General features: G+C 51.7%; 1 protein-coding gene across 2 annotated transcripts; it reads left to right on the plus strand.

Annotated features, from left to right (window-relative positions):
• The first annotated feature begins 66 nt into the window (after nucleotides 1-66).
• BUB1 (BUB1 mitotic checkpoint serine/threonine kinase) lies at nucleotides 67-12,422 on the plus strand. 2 transcript variants are annotated; one of them, XM_059840578.1, is made up of 25 exons: nucleotides 67-136; nucleotides 337-396; nucleotides 484-628; nucleotides 866-1,062; nucleotides 1,585-1,625; nucleotides 1,890-1,984; nucleotides 2,292-2,338; nucleotides 2,440-2,630; nucleotides 2,832-2,980; nucleotides 3,762-4,075; nucleotides 4,723-4,775; nucleotides 5,290-5,430; nucleotides 6,232-6,327; nucleotides 6,649-6,739; nucleotides 7,126-7,201; nucleotides 7,726-7,906; nucleotides 8,401-8,479; nucleotides 8,888-9,111; nucleotides 9,503-9,643; nucleotides 10,211-10,326; nucleotides 10,966-11,127; nucleotides 11,250-11,407; nucleotides 11,492-11,669; nucleotides 11,837-11,943; nucleotides 12,124-12,422. In XM_059840578.1, exons 1-25 carry the CDS (start codon nucleotides 120-122, stop codon nucleotides 12,317-12,319), a joined length of 3,255 nt encoding a protein of 1,084 aa, XP_059696561.1. In that variant the 5' UTR covers nucleotides 67-119; the 3' UTR covers nucleotides 12,320-12,422. The 2 variants fall into 2 exon arrangements, with proteins under 2 accessions (XP_059696561.1, XP_059696562.1); XM_059840579.1 differs by having other exon boundaries at nucleotides 3,879-4,075.
• The last annotated feature ends 4,364 nt before the right edge of the window (nucleotides 12,423-16,786 follow it).

Raw genomic sequence — 16,786 nt, forward strand, 5'->3', positions numbered from 1 at the left:
GGAATGCAGTGCGGGCCGAGGGCTGGCCAATGGGAATGCAGTGCTGGCTGAGGGCTGGCCAATGGGGAGGCGGTGCGGGGCCGCGCGCGGCCAGTTTGAATCGGCGGGAGCGGTTGGGCATGGACGAGCCCGGGCGGTGAGCGGGGAAGGGGATAACGGGATAGCGGGATGGGTAACGGGATAGCGGGATAGGGAGCGGGATCGGGGGGTGCTCCGGCCCCCAGAGCTCTGCGGGTACCGTGGCCAAGCGGCGCCGTGGGGGTGGCAGAGCCTCCGCCCGCCCCGAGCTCTTCCCAGCCTCCCTGATCCTGGCCTGACCCGGCGTTTTCCCTGCAGGAATTACGAGGCTCAGATCCGGAACTACCGCGGGCCCGACCCGCTGGAGCCGTGGGACAGGTGAGCGTTGGGCCTGGCTCGGGTGCCCCATCCCGGCCCGGGATCTGCCCCTTCCCGGGCTCGGAGCTGACCCTGGAATTGTTCCAGGTACCTGCAGTGGGCGGAGGGATGTCTCCCTCTCCAAGAGAAGCAGAGGCGCTGGCCCGGGCTCCTGGAGAAGCTGGTGGAGCAGTTCGTGAGCGACAAGCGGTACCAGCAGGACCCGCGGTTCGTGCGCTACTGCGTCAAGCTGGTGGGTACAGGCGCGGTTCTCTGGGAATTCTATTATCCTCAGCTATTCACACCGCGGTTCTGGCACTGCACAGAGCTTGGGGAGGAGCGGGAGGCCTCAGGAATTCTGATCCTCTGCAGGGCAGGGGGATGAGAGAAAAGCAAGAGTGTGTATTTTAAGCTGTGTGGCTTGGACAGATTTGCCTGAAGTTCTCTGATGCTTTTCTCTAATGATGACTGAGAAATTCTTGTTGTGCAGGCAGAGTTCATCTCTTCCCCGAGCCAGTACTTCGAGTACCTGCACGGGCAGGGAATCGGAGCCAGGAGCTCGGATTTCTACCTGGCCTGGGCTCAGCTGCTGCTCAAGGAGGGAAACGTGCAGGGAGCAGCAGCCGTGCTCCAAAAAGGGCTCCTCAACCAGGCACAGCCCCGGGAGAACCTGCAGCAGCTCCACTGGTAACTCTGGGACCTCTTCTGCTCGTTTACTCAGTGCTCATAATTACTCGTAATTAACCACGGGTAGCATATGATTTTTTTTTAATTAGTTTTAAAATTTTTTTTTTAGCATTCTTATTTTTTGCAAAGGGAGGTTTAATCTTGATAATGTTTCTTTGCTGTTGAATATTCATTGGGTGTTCTGGGATGGATGTTAAAAAAAAAAAAATTCCCAGAGTGAAGCAGATCCTTGAGCTGAGTCTTGAAGTTAAGCATTTAATTCTGGGAAGCTAAATGCAAAAAGCCAAAAGTAAAATGTAATATAAAACATGAAGCCAATACCCAATTCTGTTCTCCTACTGCCTCTTGAAGGCTGTTTTAGTTTTGCAGTTGTGGAGATGTCCACACACAGTAAAAATCTTGCTTTTCAATGTTGCATTTCATGGCATGATTGTACAAGGAAATCCAGGATTGCTGGGAGGTGGGGAAGGGTGAGGGACAGGGGATTTCATGGCAATAACTGAGGGTGTTTTTGCACTTCAGCTCCCTGCAGAGTTATGATCCTCGGAATCCTCCTTTGCAAGGTGAGGATGAAGAGTCCTGTTTGATCTGTAGCTCCTCTAAATGAATTTTTTACCTCAGTGAGTGAGTTTTGTCACTGAAAAAAAACAAATTCCCCGTAGAAATCACTTTATTTTCCCTCTTTATGTGAAAAATCCTTAAGGGCAATGTATTCAAAACGAGTTATTAATTTTCCACTGCTCCAACTTAATCAAAATTCACAAAGGAGCAAACAATTTTCCCTCATTAATGACTAGAAAATGCTTACATCATATTTTCTCTCCCAGACCCTGCTGCTGTAAAACCACTTCAGACTTCCCATGCTGCAAATCAAATGGCTCCTCCAAAAGGAGTTTCAAGTCCTAATCCCTGCAAAACTCAGGTAAAGCATGAATTACTTGGGAGAGATGTTTCATGTAGAGTTTGGGTTGGTGAGCTTGGCTGAACAGGACAGACTGACTGTGTCTGCTCTATCTCAAAACTGACATGGAGCTGATATTGCTGCTGTGATGCTTGCAGCAGGAAAACATCTCCATAGCAATGTCTCATCTGGGAAGCACTGGGACACACCCAGTGGCCTGTCACATTCCCAGAATCACTGGAATAATATTAGCCGTGGATTCTGTGCCAGCTGTGCTGCTTGAACTTAATTCAATTTCCTTTTTTTGTGTTTTATTTCCCTGCTTTAGGGTCTAGATGCTGCCGGTTCTCAATCCTGTGCTGCTGGAAAAGAAGTGTAAGTGGTTGGGTGGCCCTTTCAAAGTCCCTCTGTGAGCAAACCAGCTCTCTCCTGGGACAAACCCCCAGCCCTGGCCCTTTTCTCCCTCTCCCTCCCAGGAACTACGTCACCTACATCTCCAAGTCCGAGGTTGCTCCGAAGCCGCCGTCGGGCGCCGCGGGCTGGGAGCAGGTCCCCATGTACGACAAGAACCTGCTCCTGTGCCCGGGCTCCGAGCTCTCCTTCGAGGAGCTGAGGGCCAAGAGATACTTCAGGAAATATGAGCTCCTCAGGAGGCAGCAGGCACTGGGTATCCTCCTTTTCCCAGCTCTCCAAAGGGCTCTTTCCTGGTCAAGCTCACGCCTTGGGCTTCTCGTGTCCATGCCACGTCAGTGGTGTCTCTCCTGAGGAGGCACTGAGAGCCACCAGCACCACACAGATCCATTTAATCTGATTGTTTGTGGTCATACAGACCACGTGTACTCATCCAGTCTCACTGTTTGATCCTTAGAGGAGGAGCAGAAAGACTCCATGAGGAAAAAGGAGTCGGCAGTCCTGGAGCTCCAAGCCCTGCAGCAGAAGCTGGACCAGCTCACCCAGCTCTCCCGGAGCCTGGAGGAAACGAGACTGGAGCCAGCAGCTGAGCCAAGCCAGAGGGTGGTGAGTGGTTCTGGGATGGACAGGAAGGCTCTGCCTGGGCTTATCCCCAAAATCCAGCCATGCTGTAGGAACCAGGGCTGGTTTTTCCCTGGTGTGAGGCTGCAGCTGGGCTCTGCTGCTCCGTGCAGAGCAAGGTGTGAGCCTGAGCTGCCCAATCTTCCTGGATGTGATAACCCCCCCTCAGGGGCTTAGAGGGTGTACAAAGCTGAGCCACAGCTTTCACCAGCTCCAGGAGGTGCCTGCAGGCTTCTTCCAGAGCCCAAAAATGAGCTGAATTCTTCCTGGGAATTCCTTCAAACTGGGATGGGCTCAGCTCATCCAGGGCATGTCACTGATCCAGACAGACACCAGGCTCTGGCTCTGGGCTTTATTCACAGCTTATTGCAAAAAGAAAGGAGGAGAGGGGGTAAAAAAAAAAAAAAAGAGTAAAAATGTGCTTGATATGCTTTCCTAAGAGAGCACTGTGGAATGGGATCTTTCTCCAGTCTGGAGGCTGAGGCTGCAACACCAGCATGGAAACCTGGCACAGCTTGCAATGCCCAGATTTTAAAGGTTTCACCCTGAACTGTGGCTTTGCTTCTCCACAGTTTAGCTTGAGATGCAGCTAGAAGTTCTCTCAGGTTCTGGGCATGTGGAACTAACAGGAAAAATGGGAATGGCTGTACCTGGGGGGAGCCTAAAGGTTCTGTTATATTCTGCTCATGTGGAGCTGGTAGAGAAAACGGGAATGGCTGCATCTGGGGGGAATTGGGGTGTCACAGAACACTTCTCATCCCTAAAGGTGCCCCTATCTGTGAGGCCCAGCACATCTCACATCCCAGGGAGCTGGATGACACCTGCTCCAGGGCTGGATGTGCCAAAGGGCCAAGCTCTGGTGCCTGAGCAGCCCCAATTCCAGGCTCCCACCCCGCGGCCAGCGAAGCCCCTTGGCAGCCACGTCCCAACCACCTCCCCCTGGGAAGCACCGGAGGAGAAGGATCCAGCTGGAGCTCGGGCAGAGCCTGGGGAGCTCCAGAAGAGTTTGCTGCACCCTGCCCTCAGTGCTGCTCCAGCTCAGGAACGGGCTGGTCCTGGCCCTCGGAGCACGGGAGAACTGTGAGTGTGAGCAGGCTCCCCCCCTCTGCAGTTGTGTCCTCAGGCTCCTCCTCTCAGTTGTGAGAATTAGCTAAAAAAGAGCCTTTCTTCCCCTGCTGGAAAAAAATACCTGACCTGAAGCCACTCTTTATTAAAGTTAAATCAAACTTGGTCCTCATGGCCACGTATAATTCCTTTTACCCTGTGGTTTAATTGCAGTAAGAGGAAATTTGGTGTGTAATGCCTGGAGTAAAACCCAGGAAGTGCTTTGCTCCTGCAGATGCTACTCCAAGGTCTCCAGAGAAAGATAAAAAGTGCTGGTGTTTCTCTCCTGCCCTTTTGCTGGGGGACTTGGCCACAAAATCGGGGGGCAGAGGGAGAAACCCAGGCTGGCAAAGCAAGGGTGGCTCAGTGGGCTTGGCCAGTGTGGGAACAGTTGTTCCCTCATGTTCTGGAATTCCTTGGAGGCAAACTGTGTCCAAGGAGAGCTTTAAATGCATTTTAACCTTTTTAAAGGACTTTGCTGGCTCCCAGGTTATTGGCAGCTGCAGGAGAAACTTTCCAGGGTGATCTTTATTAAAGGACCTCTCACTTCATTGAAATGGAGATTAAAAAGGGATTTCAGTAGCTTTAATTCCAAGGTAATGTTGTGACTCTTTCTTCTGAAGGTCCCCTAACAAAGGATCCACTGGATTAACTCCTGCTGTGGATGTGAAGGAAGGTGAGGAACCTTTGGATGGGGACTGGTGCCATTGGTGTGGCTGCTCCCAGCTGGGAATCATCAACTCTGTGTGGACACCAGTTCCAACCTGGCAAAGCTTCTTGACTTCCCAGCCTCCATCCCTGCATCCCTGTGCAGGGTCTCTCTATCCCTTCCATGGAACATGGATGCAGTCCCTGTTCCCATGTTCTGAGCAGTTCCCTCTGGAGCATGGCTGGGAATCACTCTTTGTCCTCGCTGCCTTCCTGCTTCACTTTCTGTGTCAGCATAGAGCATTCCTGGGAATTGCAGATGGATTCCTTGGAAGCCACCCAGCTGTCCCAGGTCCCTCTTGGCCTCCAGGGCAGCCTCCCTTGGGAGTCTGCCACGCAAATCTCGGAGCAAGCCAAAATCTCTCCCCAAATTCTGCGTCGCTGCTGCTCCTTCTGTTTACTTCCCTCACTAATATTTTGCTGGAATGCTCATAAACAATCCCAGGCTCCTTCAGGAATGATCCTGCCCTTGTGTTTTCCAGCCTCCAGAGTTGGGAATTCCTCCTTTGCCTATGGGAATGCTTCCCAGGCCACCCCCAACACCTCGCTGGGAGGAGCAATGGGGACGACAACGCCCTTCAAGGTGCAGCCATCACCCACGGTCCACACGAAGGAAGCCTTGGGTAAGGTCTGGAATAAAGTTTTCCTTCCCCTGGAGTCCCTGGGATCTTGCCTGGAAGTGTTAGTGGAGCCTTTTCTAGCCAAGGGAGCTGCTCAGGGATGGGCATGTGCACCATTCAAGGAGGAAAATAACATTACATCGTTAAGTGTCTGCTGGGATTATCTGGGTGACCCAAAACTTCTGACCAGGAACTGATGTTTTAACAGCATCCCAGCAGCCACATCCCATCAGTACCTGGGTAAATCACTGCCAGGCATCTTTGGGAGTGTGTTGTATGAACACATTCCCTGCTTTTTCAGGGAATCCTGTTGGAGAGGTGAAGATCTAATCCACACTAATTTGGAAGTTCACAGTCAGCTCTGCTCAATGCTGAGCTGAATAAAAATGGGGGGAAAAAAATAAACCCCCAAAGCCTCTGGCATTCATCAGTCCTACAAATATCTAAGTTTTCCAAAAATCTGAAAAATTAAAGGAGAATTTGCTCTCTCAGGAAACTTGGAATCTCCCCTTGGACAGGGAATAAAAAGGGCCATGACCAAGTGTGTGTGTGTGTGTGTGTTGGCCAAATTGGCCCTTCCTGGGTCTGATCAGTTGTCTGAGGTGTTTAAATGCAAGAGGGAGGAATAATTGGTTATTGACTGCTGACAAAATTATAAGAATATTATTAATTGGCTTTTAAGGCTGTTAGAGTTAATTGGCATTTGATTTGGTTACTACACAATGGAAGGACCTCTGAAAATTTCTTTTTCTGGGAGTGTTAGTCCTTCATTATTTATTGCTTTATTATTTCCTCCTTTCTTAGGTGTTCTCATGGATATGTTCCAAACACCCTTCTTGCCTGAGCCATCTCCCCTGGAAGACAGTGAGGACCAATTTGAAGCCTTTTGCAGAAAAAGTGGTGTGTGCTCTTTATTTTCCCAGTCCATGGAATTCCATCCTTTATTTCCCATTGGCACCTCCCACCAGCCCTTGCTGTAAGAGTTGAGCCAGTCTGAAACCCAAGGGCTTTACAAGAGTGAGCAGAGAGAGATTTCACATCTGGGGTTGGGCTGGAAATATCTTCTTTCCAAGAGTTTGTAGGAAAGGTGATTGGAGTGGGAATGCTGCAGGTGCAGCTGGATGGAGCCCTGAGCATCACGTGCCTGGAGAGGGGGGAGAAGGTGGCTGTGTAAATAATCTTTATTGGGTGGAGATAACAGGGGTTATCTTTTATTTTCAGAGCCTGGTGGGTGTTTGAAAACTAGCATTGCTGTCCCTGCCACTCCTGCCTTTGCCATCTTTGAGGATGAGGAGGAGAAGGAGAATGGCGGGTAAGGAGGGAAAAGGGAGCAGCTGAGCTCAGCTCCTTAAAAATCAGGGGAAAAATCGATCCCATTCCATGGGACTTTGCTGTGGCTGTGCCAGGATACAACTGGTGGCAGCTGCCTGGAGTGGCAGGATGAAAAGCAGGAGTTGCTGCTCTGGGATTGCACAACTTCCCTGTTTGGACAGGGCTTGGGAGGGCTTGGACAGTGCCTCCATTCCCTGCGGAATTTGGGTATAACTGAGCTGCTGCAGCTTCTCCAAGTTGCTGCAAATGGGGCTCTTAAAATAAAACTAAAAATTCAAGTTAAAACAAACCAACCTTTGTTGTGACCACTGTGCCTGGGAAAGCTCCTGGGGAAAAGCTGTTCTGAACTTCTGGGTCGTTTTTCAGGATCCCACAGCACAAGAACAAAGCAGAGGAGCCCAGAACTTTTGGAGAACATCCCTTGACTGACTGTGCAGCAGAAGTGAGTGGTGATCCTGCAGGGATTAGCCTTGGGAGTGGGTTATGCACTTAGGAGGGTTACCAGAGTGGCTGGATTCACCTCTGCTCTATCCCAATCCCATAATATTCCTAGGAATGATGCCTGCTGGAAGCTGGATACTTCTTCCCCTTTCTTGAGCGTTTTCGATTGTTGATTGACATAAAATTGGTGGAGAACTCCACCTCTCAAATGTGGGGAGTTGGCATCAGTTTGGGGGAAAAAAGAGACATTTCCTCTTCCTGCAGCCACCTTGCAGCTTCCATAGCCAAGGAAATGGATAAAACTTGGATAGAAGAGATCCCTTCCCATGGGATTGGCTTTTCCAGGCTCCCACAGCAATTTCTGGTGGTCTGGCATTTTGCTGTGGCTTTGACTATTACCAACATTCAGACCTAGTCTAAAAGTATGGAAACATGGGATTTTGTTTATATTTCAGGATAATTTTGATGGTTACATTTTAAATCTTTTTTTTTGTTTTGTTTTGTTTTTTTGTTTTTCCTGCCTAGGAAGAAACAGGGACCACGGAATTCCTGCGGGATGATTACACGGTGTGGAATGGCCCCTGCAGCAACAAAGCCCTGGCTCCCAGTCCAGACAGCACCAGGGATTTTGCCCGAGCTGCCCAGCTCATGTCCACACCCTTCAATTACCTGGCAGCTCCTTCCCAGCCCCCTTTGCAGGACAGAGGTAAAATAAGGAATGTTTTGTGTGGAAAACATTTGAATTTGGTGCCTTGTGGCTCCATTTCTGCCCAAATCCAAATCCCACCCAGGTGTGGCTCCCACTGCTGCCACTCCTGAGTCCACATTCTCTTTGGAATAGCAGCTCATAAGCTCTCCAAGGATTTTTAATTGGGATAAGAGGAGGTGGTGAGGGACAAGAGAGGCTTTGTGTGTCCAGCTGCTGCTGCTGTGAGCCATTCCAAAGGGTTGGGAATATCCAAACATTGGCTGAATCCCATCTGGGAGCACCTTTAAGCTGCTCTTCCCCTTTTAAGTCTTGGGATCTGCTCCCTGGAGAAATCCAGCTGTTATTTTAACTTGGATATTTGAAATGAGGCTTTGCTGAGTTCTGGTTTTTGTGGCTGGAGCTTTCAGAGCTGCTGGGTGAGAACACTCAAATATTCCTGCTTTTGGGGAAATAAACATTGATTTGCTCCTGTTCTTGCTTCCTTTGTGCAGCCTGTAAGGAAAATTTGCCCCAGGTGAATTTGGAATTCTCTGGAGAACTGCACAGGCAGCCAAAGCCCAAGAAGTTAAGGTATGCTGCTCCAAATGTAAGTTTCCCAAGGTTTTCCACTGTATCAGCCTGGCTCTGCCCAGCACTCATCCCAGGTCTGGGGGTAAATGGACCTGTGTTTGGTGACCATGCCCCAAAATTCCTTCCAAGATTGAAGTTCTGCTCCATGGAAATTAAAAATTACCTGGCCAAAAAATCCACTGTTTTCTTCTCTTGGTAAACTTGAGAATTATTAGGGAATGGGTAAAGTGACTTGACCAAATCTAATTTTCCTAAGAAAATTCCATTTTATTCACCTCCATGTTGGCCATGGTGAAATTTGACAAATTTTTGCTCCCCAAAGGTGCCAAACCCCCAAGGCAGAAGGTCAATAACATGATACCATTATAACATTGTTATTAATTTATAATATTTTGCTTAAACCCACAGCACTGTTCTCCAACACGTCCCAGAACAGAGAGGGCTCCATGGGAATGTCCTGAAACAAGGGACTGGAATCCAGGGAATTGCTGCAGCTGCTTCCCAACCACTGCACGAGCAGACAGCTCAGAGCAGAACTGGACATTCCTCCTGCCTTGGGGTGGATAGACCTTCCCAGGAGATGCTCTGTGGAGCTGGGCAGGACAGGACAGCATGGAGCTGGAGACCTGCAGGTACACAGCATTCCCTGCTTCTCCTCCCTGCATTCCAAGGGCTGTGCTCTGTGCACTGGAGGGAGCAGTTCCATGATTCCTGCGAGGAGTCACTGCTCACCTGCGAGGGATGTGAGGAGGGATGAGTGTGCCCTGGACCTGGATTGCACATTGCCATGGATACTCCAGAGTGCACTTTGGGAAACTCTGGGTTTTTGGGCAGGTGGAAAAGATGGAGGTCAAAATCAAGGAATACTTCACAAATCAAGGAATACTTCCCATATCCTTATCCCTCCTGGGGGTTTTGGTTTATTATTTTCTTTAAATTAGTGATGCTCTCTCAAATCCAAGCTTGCTACCTCCTTGGAATGAACACCCAGAGCTCAAACACTTCCCTTTTTTTTCCATGAAGTCCTTGTGGAGAACCCCTGGGACAAGGAATTGATTGGCAAATTCTTGTCGGAGCTCCCGAAGCCGCTCCACACCTACGCCAACTACTTTGAGTGGAAATCTCCCCTTCCATTCATCAAAGTGAGGGCTGAACTCTCCCTGGGTAAGAGCTCCTTCCAACTTATCCCTGCCAAGCATTTCTTGAAGATATTTCTAGGAGAACCTCTTGGAAGCATGTGGGAATTCAGCTTCCACGTGTGTGTGTCTCCAGATTATCCCAGCCTCAGGTTGGGAGTTAGGCCTGGGGTTGGTTTGTTTGCCTTTTGTAGCATGAGCCTTTTGGATGAGGCATTTTTCCCAGTTCTCCCTGTAAACTGGGCCACAGCTCTCCAGCTTTGTGTGGAACAGCAGCGGGCCCATGTCAACAAAAGCTGTAGGACAGGGATTGCAACATCCCTGTGGGACTTAAACATTGGTGTTTACTTTTCAGGGCATGCCCTTTGGAATTTGACTGCTTCCAGGGGGTCAGGCAAAAATAGAAACACTGGGGTTGAGTGTGTGGCACGTCCAGCACTCCTGCTCTCTCCTGTTCCTAGCAGGAAGGGATTTTTAGGGAAAGACTTTGATCTAGGATTAGATAATTCATATGGGCTTGTGCTTTTGTCTTTTTTTCCCTCCTGTTTTTCCTCTGTGGAGTTGGCAAGCAGGATTTAATGTTAATCTTTTAAAGGTTCCACCTCGTTCCATGTGGACTGCTTGGCTGGAGAAGGAGCTTTTGCCCAAGTCTATCAAGCTTCCATCCTGGATGCCAGTAACCCTCAGAATAATCAGAAAGTGATATTCAAGGTCAGTGGTGTTGGGCCACAGCAGCTCTCCTGGAATAATCCTGGAGTCTGACCCTCCCCTGGGTGGATTCACACACATCCTTGGCATTTCCATGTCAGATCTGCCTCGGGACCTTTATGTGGATCTCCTCTCCAGCATTTAGTCCTTCAGGAAAAACTAAAGCCCCTCTTTAGCCCCTGAAGTGAAACTTTTTTGGGACAGAAAGGTGATTTATGCTTTCTTTGGAGCATCAGGGATTCACAAGGGGTGTGTGGAATTGTGGCATGGGATTGAAGTCTAGATTTGAGAGGATTCATCATGGAGTTTTACCAGCTGAGGGTAATTATTGTGAGGGTGGGCAGGCCCTGGCTCAGGTTGCCCAGAGAAGCTGTGGCTGCCCCTGGATCCCTGGAAGTGTCCAAGGCCAGGATGGACGGGGCTTGGAGCAACCTGGGACAGTGGAAAGTGTCCTGTGGCGGGGTATGGAAGATGGGAGTGGATCATCTTTCAGTTCCCTCCCAAACCAAACCATTCTGGGATAAGTTCAAGAGGGAAGATGCCTGATCTGCCATTAAAAACCACCAACAAAGCCCAGCCTGAGAGGAACCCCAGCTTTTACTGCTCCCAGATTTTCCCAGGACATCCCCTCCTTTCTTCCAGGTCCAGAAACCTGCCAACCCCTGGGAGTTCTACATTTCAACCCAGCTGGTGGAGAGGCTGAGCCCCAGCATGCACCACCTCTACATCCACTTCTATTCCGCCCATTTCTTCCCCAACGGCAGCGTCTTGGTGGGGGAGCTCCACAACTACGGAACGCTGCTCGTGAGTGCCACCAGCTTCTGCTCTGGAGCACCTCTGTCCTTACAGAGCCTTTCCTCCTCCTGACTCGCCTCCTTTGGGAATGTGTGGTGCCTTAATCTGTGCTGTGTGTCTCTGGCTTCCAGAACGCCGTCAACATTTACAAGAAGCTCCCAGAGAAGGTGATGCCCCAAGCCCTCGTCATCTACTTCGCTGTCAAAATCCTGCACATGGTGGAGGAGTTGCACAGCTGCAAAATCATCCACGGGGACATCAAACCCGACAATTTCATCCTGGGAGAAAGGCAAGTGTCTCCTGTTGTCACCAGATGCCACCACGTGGGAGCCTGGAGACACTGAGGGGGGTGTGTTTCCTGTCCTGGTTGAAGGTTCCTGGACAACGGCACGTGTGACATCGACGGGCTCTGCCACGGCCTGACCCTCATTGACCTGGGCCAGAGCATCGACATGAAGCTCTTCCCCGAGGGAACAGCCTTCACTGCCAGGTGTGAAACATCTGGGTTCCAGTGCGTGGAAATGCTGACAAACAAACCATGGAACTACCAGGTAAGGGATGGCCTGGAGCCTCAGAGCTTACTGCACCCCGAACAGCCGGACTCTGGGACCAGAGCTGGAGCCTCTTGCAGAGCCTCTCCCCCTCCACGGGGTGTTTTCAGCTCCTTTTTGGTGCTCTGGGCGTGTTTCTGACACAAAACTGGTGTGGTTCTCTTTAGACAGACTACTTTGGGATTGCAGCCACCGTGTACTGCCTGCTCTTCGGGTCCTACATGCGCCTCAAGGATGACAACGGTGTCTGGAAGCCCGAGGGAACCTTCAGGAGGTGGGTGTCCAAAATATTCCCCAAATCCTTGCCTGGATTTCCTAGGAACCCACGCTAGTACCACACTGCTCTGAGGTCAGGTTCAGTCACAGCTTTCCTAACTGGGAGCAGAGTAAAAATGAAGTATTTTAACAGCTGAATTGAGTGCTTTTTTTGATGCTTTTTTGTCCCTTTTTGCAGGCTCGCCAACGCTGAGCTGTGGAAGGAGTTCTTTGAGAGCCTGCTGAACATTCCCAGCTGCCACAACCTGCCTTCCCTCAGAGCCCTGCGCCAGAAGCTCAAGGATTTGTTTTGCAGGTCCTACGCTAAGGAAATCAAGTTCCTTCGGAACAGACTTGTTGTGTTGCTCATCGAGCACAAACGCTCACGGAAATAAGGGTTGAGCTTGCCCAGTTTCCAAGGACTTGGGGTTTTATGGATGTGGAATATTTTTGTAATAACTTGGTTTCGAATAATAAATGGGTTTGGGGTTGACTTCAGCAGTGATGGCTTGCATCTTTCTGTGCTTTTTTTGGGGGGAAAAATATGCTAAATTGAGTTGGTGATTGGTTTGGGAGGCAGTGGGTGTACTTGGATTGGGCTCTTCCTGCTCTGCCTGTCCTTAGGAATTTCTAAGATGGAGGAAATGGAGGTTTGCAGGTCAGATGTAAGTTGGACAGGACTGAACCCACCCTAGGCACCTCCAGGTCTGACCTCCCCCCACATCATTATTCAAGCTCAGGGGAAACTCAGAAGACAAATGTCTCTTGTTTGACTGTAACAGCAGAATTTGGGGAAGAAAGTGTTCCTTTAAAAGGAATATTTTAGCAGCACAACCCCCCTGAGGGAGGAGAGGGCATTAATTTGATTTTTGCATCTCCCCACAGGAGGGAGACAGCAGCCTTTCCTATTCTCCCTCCTCCTGTTTCTGGGCTGTTTTTCCTTTGCTTAAATGGTTCAGCTGGAAAACCATGGTGAGCCTGGGCACCTGGTACAGCTTGGATGGCTAGGAAGAGCTGAGATGTGTTAGAACACATTGCTGGGATTGCTGTTCTCCCTGCAGCTGGGGCTCCTCTCCCTGCCCTGATGGCAGAACCTCTCAGATTCCCCTTGGAAGCAGCCTGCTTCCTGTGGCACGTGGAAAAGCCTTGGGCTTTGATCCGGAGCAGCTGGTTCCTGACTCAGCTGGAGTGAGTTGCACCAGGAGGCAGATCAGCTGGAGCAACCTCAGAGCTGGTGGAAACATAAACATTGGATGCTGGGGTGGCTTTTTTTGTTCCCTTTCTCCCCTTAGTTGCATTTTTTTACGAGCTGAGCCAGAGCCAGCTGTTCTCTGGCCAGGCCAAAATCTCTGCCAGGCTTAAGTTTTTAGATGCATATTGTAAATTATATATTTTTAGTTCCTCATATAATGCAGAGGGATATGTGGAGGAGCACTTTTCAGAGCATTATGAGCATGACGGAGCTTTTAGCTGCAGCTTTGCCCTTAATAAATGCTGTTATTTTACATTAAACACCCTTAAAACCAGCCCCCTGTCCCAGCCACCTGCTCCTGCCCCCGTCCCACCATCATCCCATGAGAAACAGGGAGGAGAAAGGTTAAAACTGTCCCACGAGGGGTAAAAATGGACCAGCGGAGTGATGAGGTGGGGTGGAGGTCCTGCTGTTGTATTTTATTTAAACCAAGCTGTGGAAAGACCCAGGAGTGAAGCCCAAGAGGGCCCAGCTGGCAGGGTGATGTTTCCTCGCCGGCACGCGCCGGCTCCACGCCGCTGCAGATCTCGAGGTATCCCCAGAGTCGCCCTTTAGAGATAACTCATCTCGGGGCCTCCACCACCCACACGGGAGAGGAGAGATTTCCTGGCGCGTGGGTGGGTGCCTCTGCCTTTTCTTCTGCAGAAAACCCAGGTTTACTCATCTGTCACCCTCTCCATCCAGCCGGGGCCCCCCCTGGGGTCTGAGGCTCTCTCCCGGCTCCTCCATCCCTTGCTGGTGCTGGCCCATCACCACCCAGCCCCGGCCAAGCCCTTTCTGCTGCCACCTCCCTGCGATTCCTGGCTAAAATTCTTCATTTGGGCTTTGAAGGCTTTAACAGGGATAAAGTGTGAGGTTGTGGAAAGCTGCAGCCATCTCAGTAATTAGTCAGGTGCTAATGAAGCAGCAGTCCTGGTTCCCCTCCTTGGGGTCACCCACAGCGATGTCACTTGCCCCATTAATTAACTTTAACAATAAATAACTTTAAATATACATTAACAGTCCCAAATTCACTGGTGGCAGGAGGGAATCCAAGTGCCACCCCCTGCCCAGCCCAGGGACCACTCAGGTCACAAGGGGACCGTTCTTGTCACCTGATTCACCCCCACATCACTGTCATGGCTGTGGATGTGTGGAGATCCCCCAGAGAGGGTTTGGGGGTTTCTTTAACTAAAATACACCTTTTTTTAACAGAACCCACCTGTTCTTATCTCTATCCAACCTTTGCTGTTCAAGCACCCCCGCGCTGATGACAAAGGGTTTGATTTTGGGTTGGTGTTTGAAATTGGGAGCTCTGTAAAGGTCAGGCTCCAAGCCTGGCTCAGACAAAGCCTCGTGCTTGAGGCTCAAACCTGATTTTATCTGGCAGCACGAGTGAAGTAACATTTATCACCATGGGTGCAGGAGAAGGAGAACAAGGTGTCATTTTTTTCCGTTGCTGCTTTGTTCAGGTCAGAATGGGTTTGGTGAGCACCTGCTGGGTGGGGAGGAGGGGATGGGGGTGGTTTTCCCTGGGGGTTTTCAGGGCACTGTGAGGAGTCTGCTCCCTCCAGCCAGGCCCCATCTTCTTTGCTCCAAGCTCCTCCCTGCCTGCTTCTCGGTGGCAGGGACAACGTGCTGGGATTGGACTGGGCTCCATGATCTGGGAGGTTGTTTCCAACCTAAGTGATTCTGGGATGGCACAGAGGGAAGGCTGGGGGGAGATGCCACAACTGGAGTGCTGCAGCAGCATGGGACCCCCACCACCCTCCTCCATCCCTCTCCTTCATCCCTCCTCTTTTCCATGTGGGACACGGGGAAAGCTCCCTGCACATGGATGCCAATGGGTGCGTAGGAGGGCTGGGATGAGGCATTCCCAAACAGCATTCCCAGGGAGCTGGAGATGGATGCTGCAGGGCCTGAGGCAGTGTTGAGGGGCAGATTTCAACTCCCCCTGCCTCAATCTGTGCCCACAGTGCTGAAAATGAAGGACCTTTGGGATGGGCTTTGGTGCAAATTCCTCTGAGATGGCTCACGACACAAGGAACGAGGATAACGTCGAAACGGATTTCTTCCACGAGGCTGGAGCCATGACTCATGGTGGGAAAATGCACTTGGTGCCTGTCCTGGCTCTCCAAAATCCCGAGGGCAGGAGGAGAAGGGGCAGCTCAAGGCTGGGCGCTGGAAAGGCCAGGCTGCTCCCCATCCCCTTTCTGCTCGCGTGAGCCGCCCACGCAGAAACGAAAACGACCCAGGAGGAGAAAATAGACCCAACATCTGCTGGCTGGCCCCGTGTCCCGGCAGCCCAGGTGCCTCCAGAGTGTTCCCCTCGCTATGCCCCACCACCACAGGATGCTCTGCAGGCCCCAGCCAGGGGGAAAAAGCCTCGGGTGGCTCCTGGATCCGAGGGAAGTGTGAGGGAAGCGGGGCCTTGTGGAGCCCCACCAGCACCGTGCTGTGGGTACCACTGCTGGAGGGCTGGGAAAAGAGGAACAAGCCTGGTTTTCAGTGCTGCTTCTCCCTCACTTTTCTGGTGTGGAAAGGTGGTGGCAGAACCTTTTGAGCCCTTCCCTTCTGCTGCTGGTCCCTGTCTCCGAATTTTTCCTTAATGTGCCTTTCTAACAAATTTCCCTAATTACTTTTGCCCACTCAAACCCCCGCAGGCACTTTTCCTTCCCCTCCCACTGGAGAGGTGTGAAGGGGGTGGGAACAGAGCCGGAGCAGCCAGGGATGCTCCAGCAGTGCGTGGAACCATCCCTGGCTGAAGTGAGGGATACTGGGATGGGATGGGATGGGACGGGATGGGATGGGGGACCTGTGACCACCCCAGAACCTGCTTCATCAGCAGCGCTCAGCCCCTGTGGTGGATGGGCCGGGTCCTTCCTCTCCATAATTCTTCTTCCTCCCCATGGTCCTTCCTGCCTCTTCATGGTCTTCCTTCCTTTCCATGGCCCTTTCTCTCCACAGCTGTGTTTCTCCACAGCCTGGAGATGCTGCTGCTGCTCGAGGGAGGCTCCAGTGCTGGGTGTGTGTGCACACGCGTGTGCAAGGGGTGCAGCAGGGGGGCTGTGGGGCGCAGGAGGTGCCCTGCAGCAGGGGTGTGTGTGTAAAATGTGTGTGAAGAGCAAGTGTGCGTGTGGGCTGTGAGGTGTGTGCGCACATGTGGGTGCAACGAGGCGTGCCTAGGGTGTGTAAAGAGTGTCCAGGTAAGGGGAGCACCCACAGGAGATGGGGTGCGTGTAGGGGTGAACCCCGCGGGGTGTGTACTGTGTGTGCAAGGTGCGAGTGCGTGCTGCAGGGCGGGAAGGGGGAAGGTGGCAGAACGCAGCGCTCTGGGCTGTGTTTGTGTGGGATGTGTGTCTGTGTGTGTGTGTGTGTGTGTGTGTGTGTGTGTGTGTGTGTGTAAGGCCGGCAGTGCCACACGGGTGCGTGTGTAAGGCCGTGCCGTGCCCCGGGCTGTGTTTATCAGCCTGGCCCATGTCCCTGAGCGTGTGTAAGGCTGTGCCCGAGCGCGGGCGCTCCCCGCGGGCGGGGCGGGGGCCGGGGCCGGGGCCGGGGCGGGCGCGGGGCGGCGCCGAGGCCGGGGCGGTGCCGGGGCCGGGGCGGTGCCGGGCCGGGGGAGGCCGGGGCG

Source organism: Haemorhous mexicanus, chromosome 3 (genome assembly GCF_027477595.1).
Source record: "Haemorhous mexicanus isolate bHaeMex1 chromosome 3, bHaeMex1.pri, whole genome shotgun sequence".
In the NCBI taxonomy this organism is placed as follows: Eukaryota; Metazoa; Chordata; class Aves; order Passeriformes; family Fringillidae; genus Haemorhous; species Haemorhous mexicanus.

Excerpts from the sequence above, each read along its gene's own strand:
- BUB1 (XM_059840578.1), top strand. Across the intron at positions 2,631-2,831 it reads CAGGAGGCAGCAGGCACTGG|AGGAGGAGCAGAAAGACTCC; the intron begins GTATCCTCCTTT and ends TTTGATCCTTAG. Across the intron at positions 9,644-10,210 it reads GAGGGCTGAACTCTCCCTGG|GTTCCACCTCGTTCCATGTG; the intron begins GTAAGAGCTCCT and ends AATCTTTTAAAG.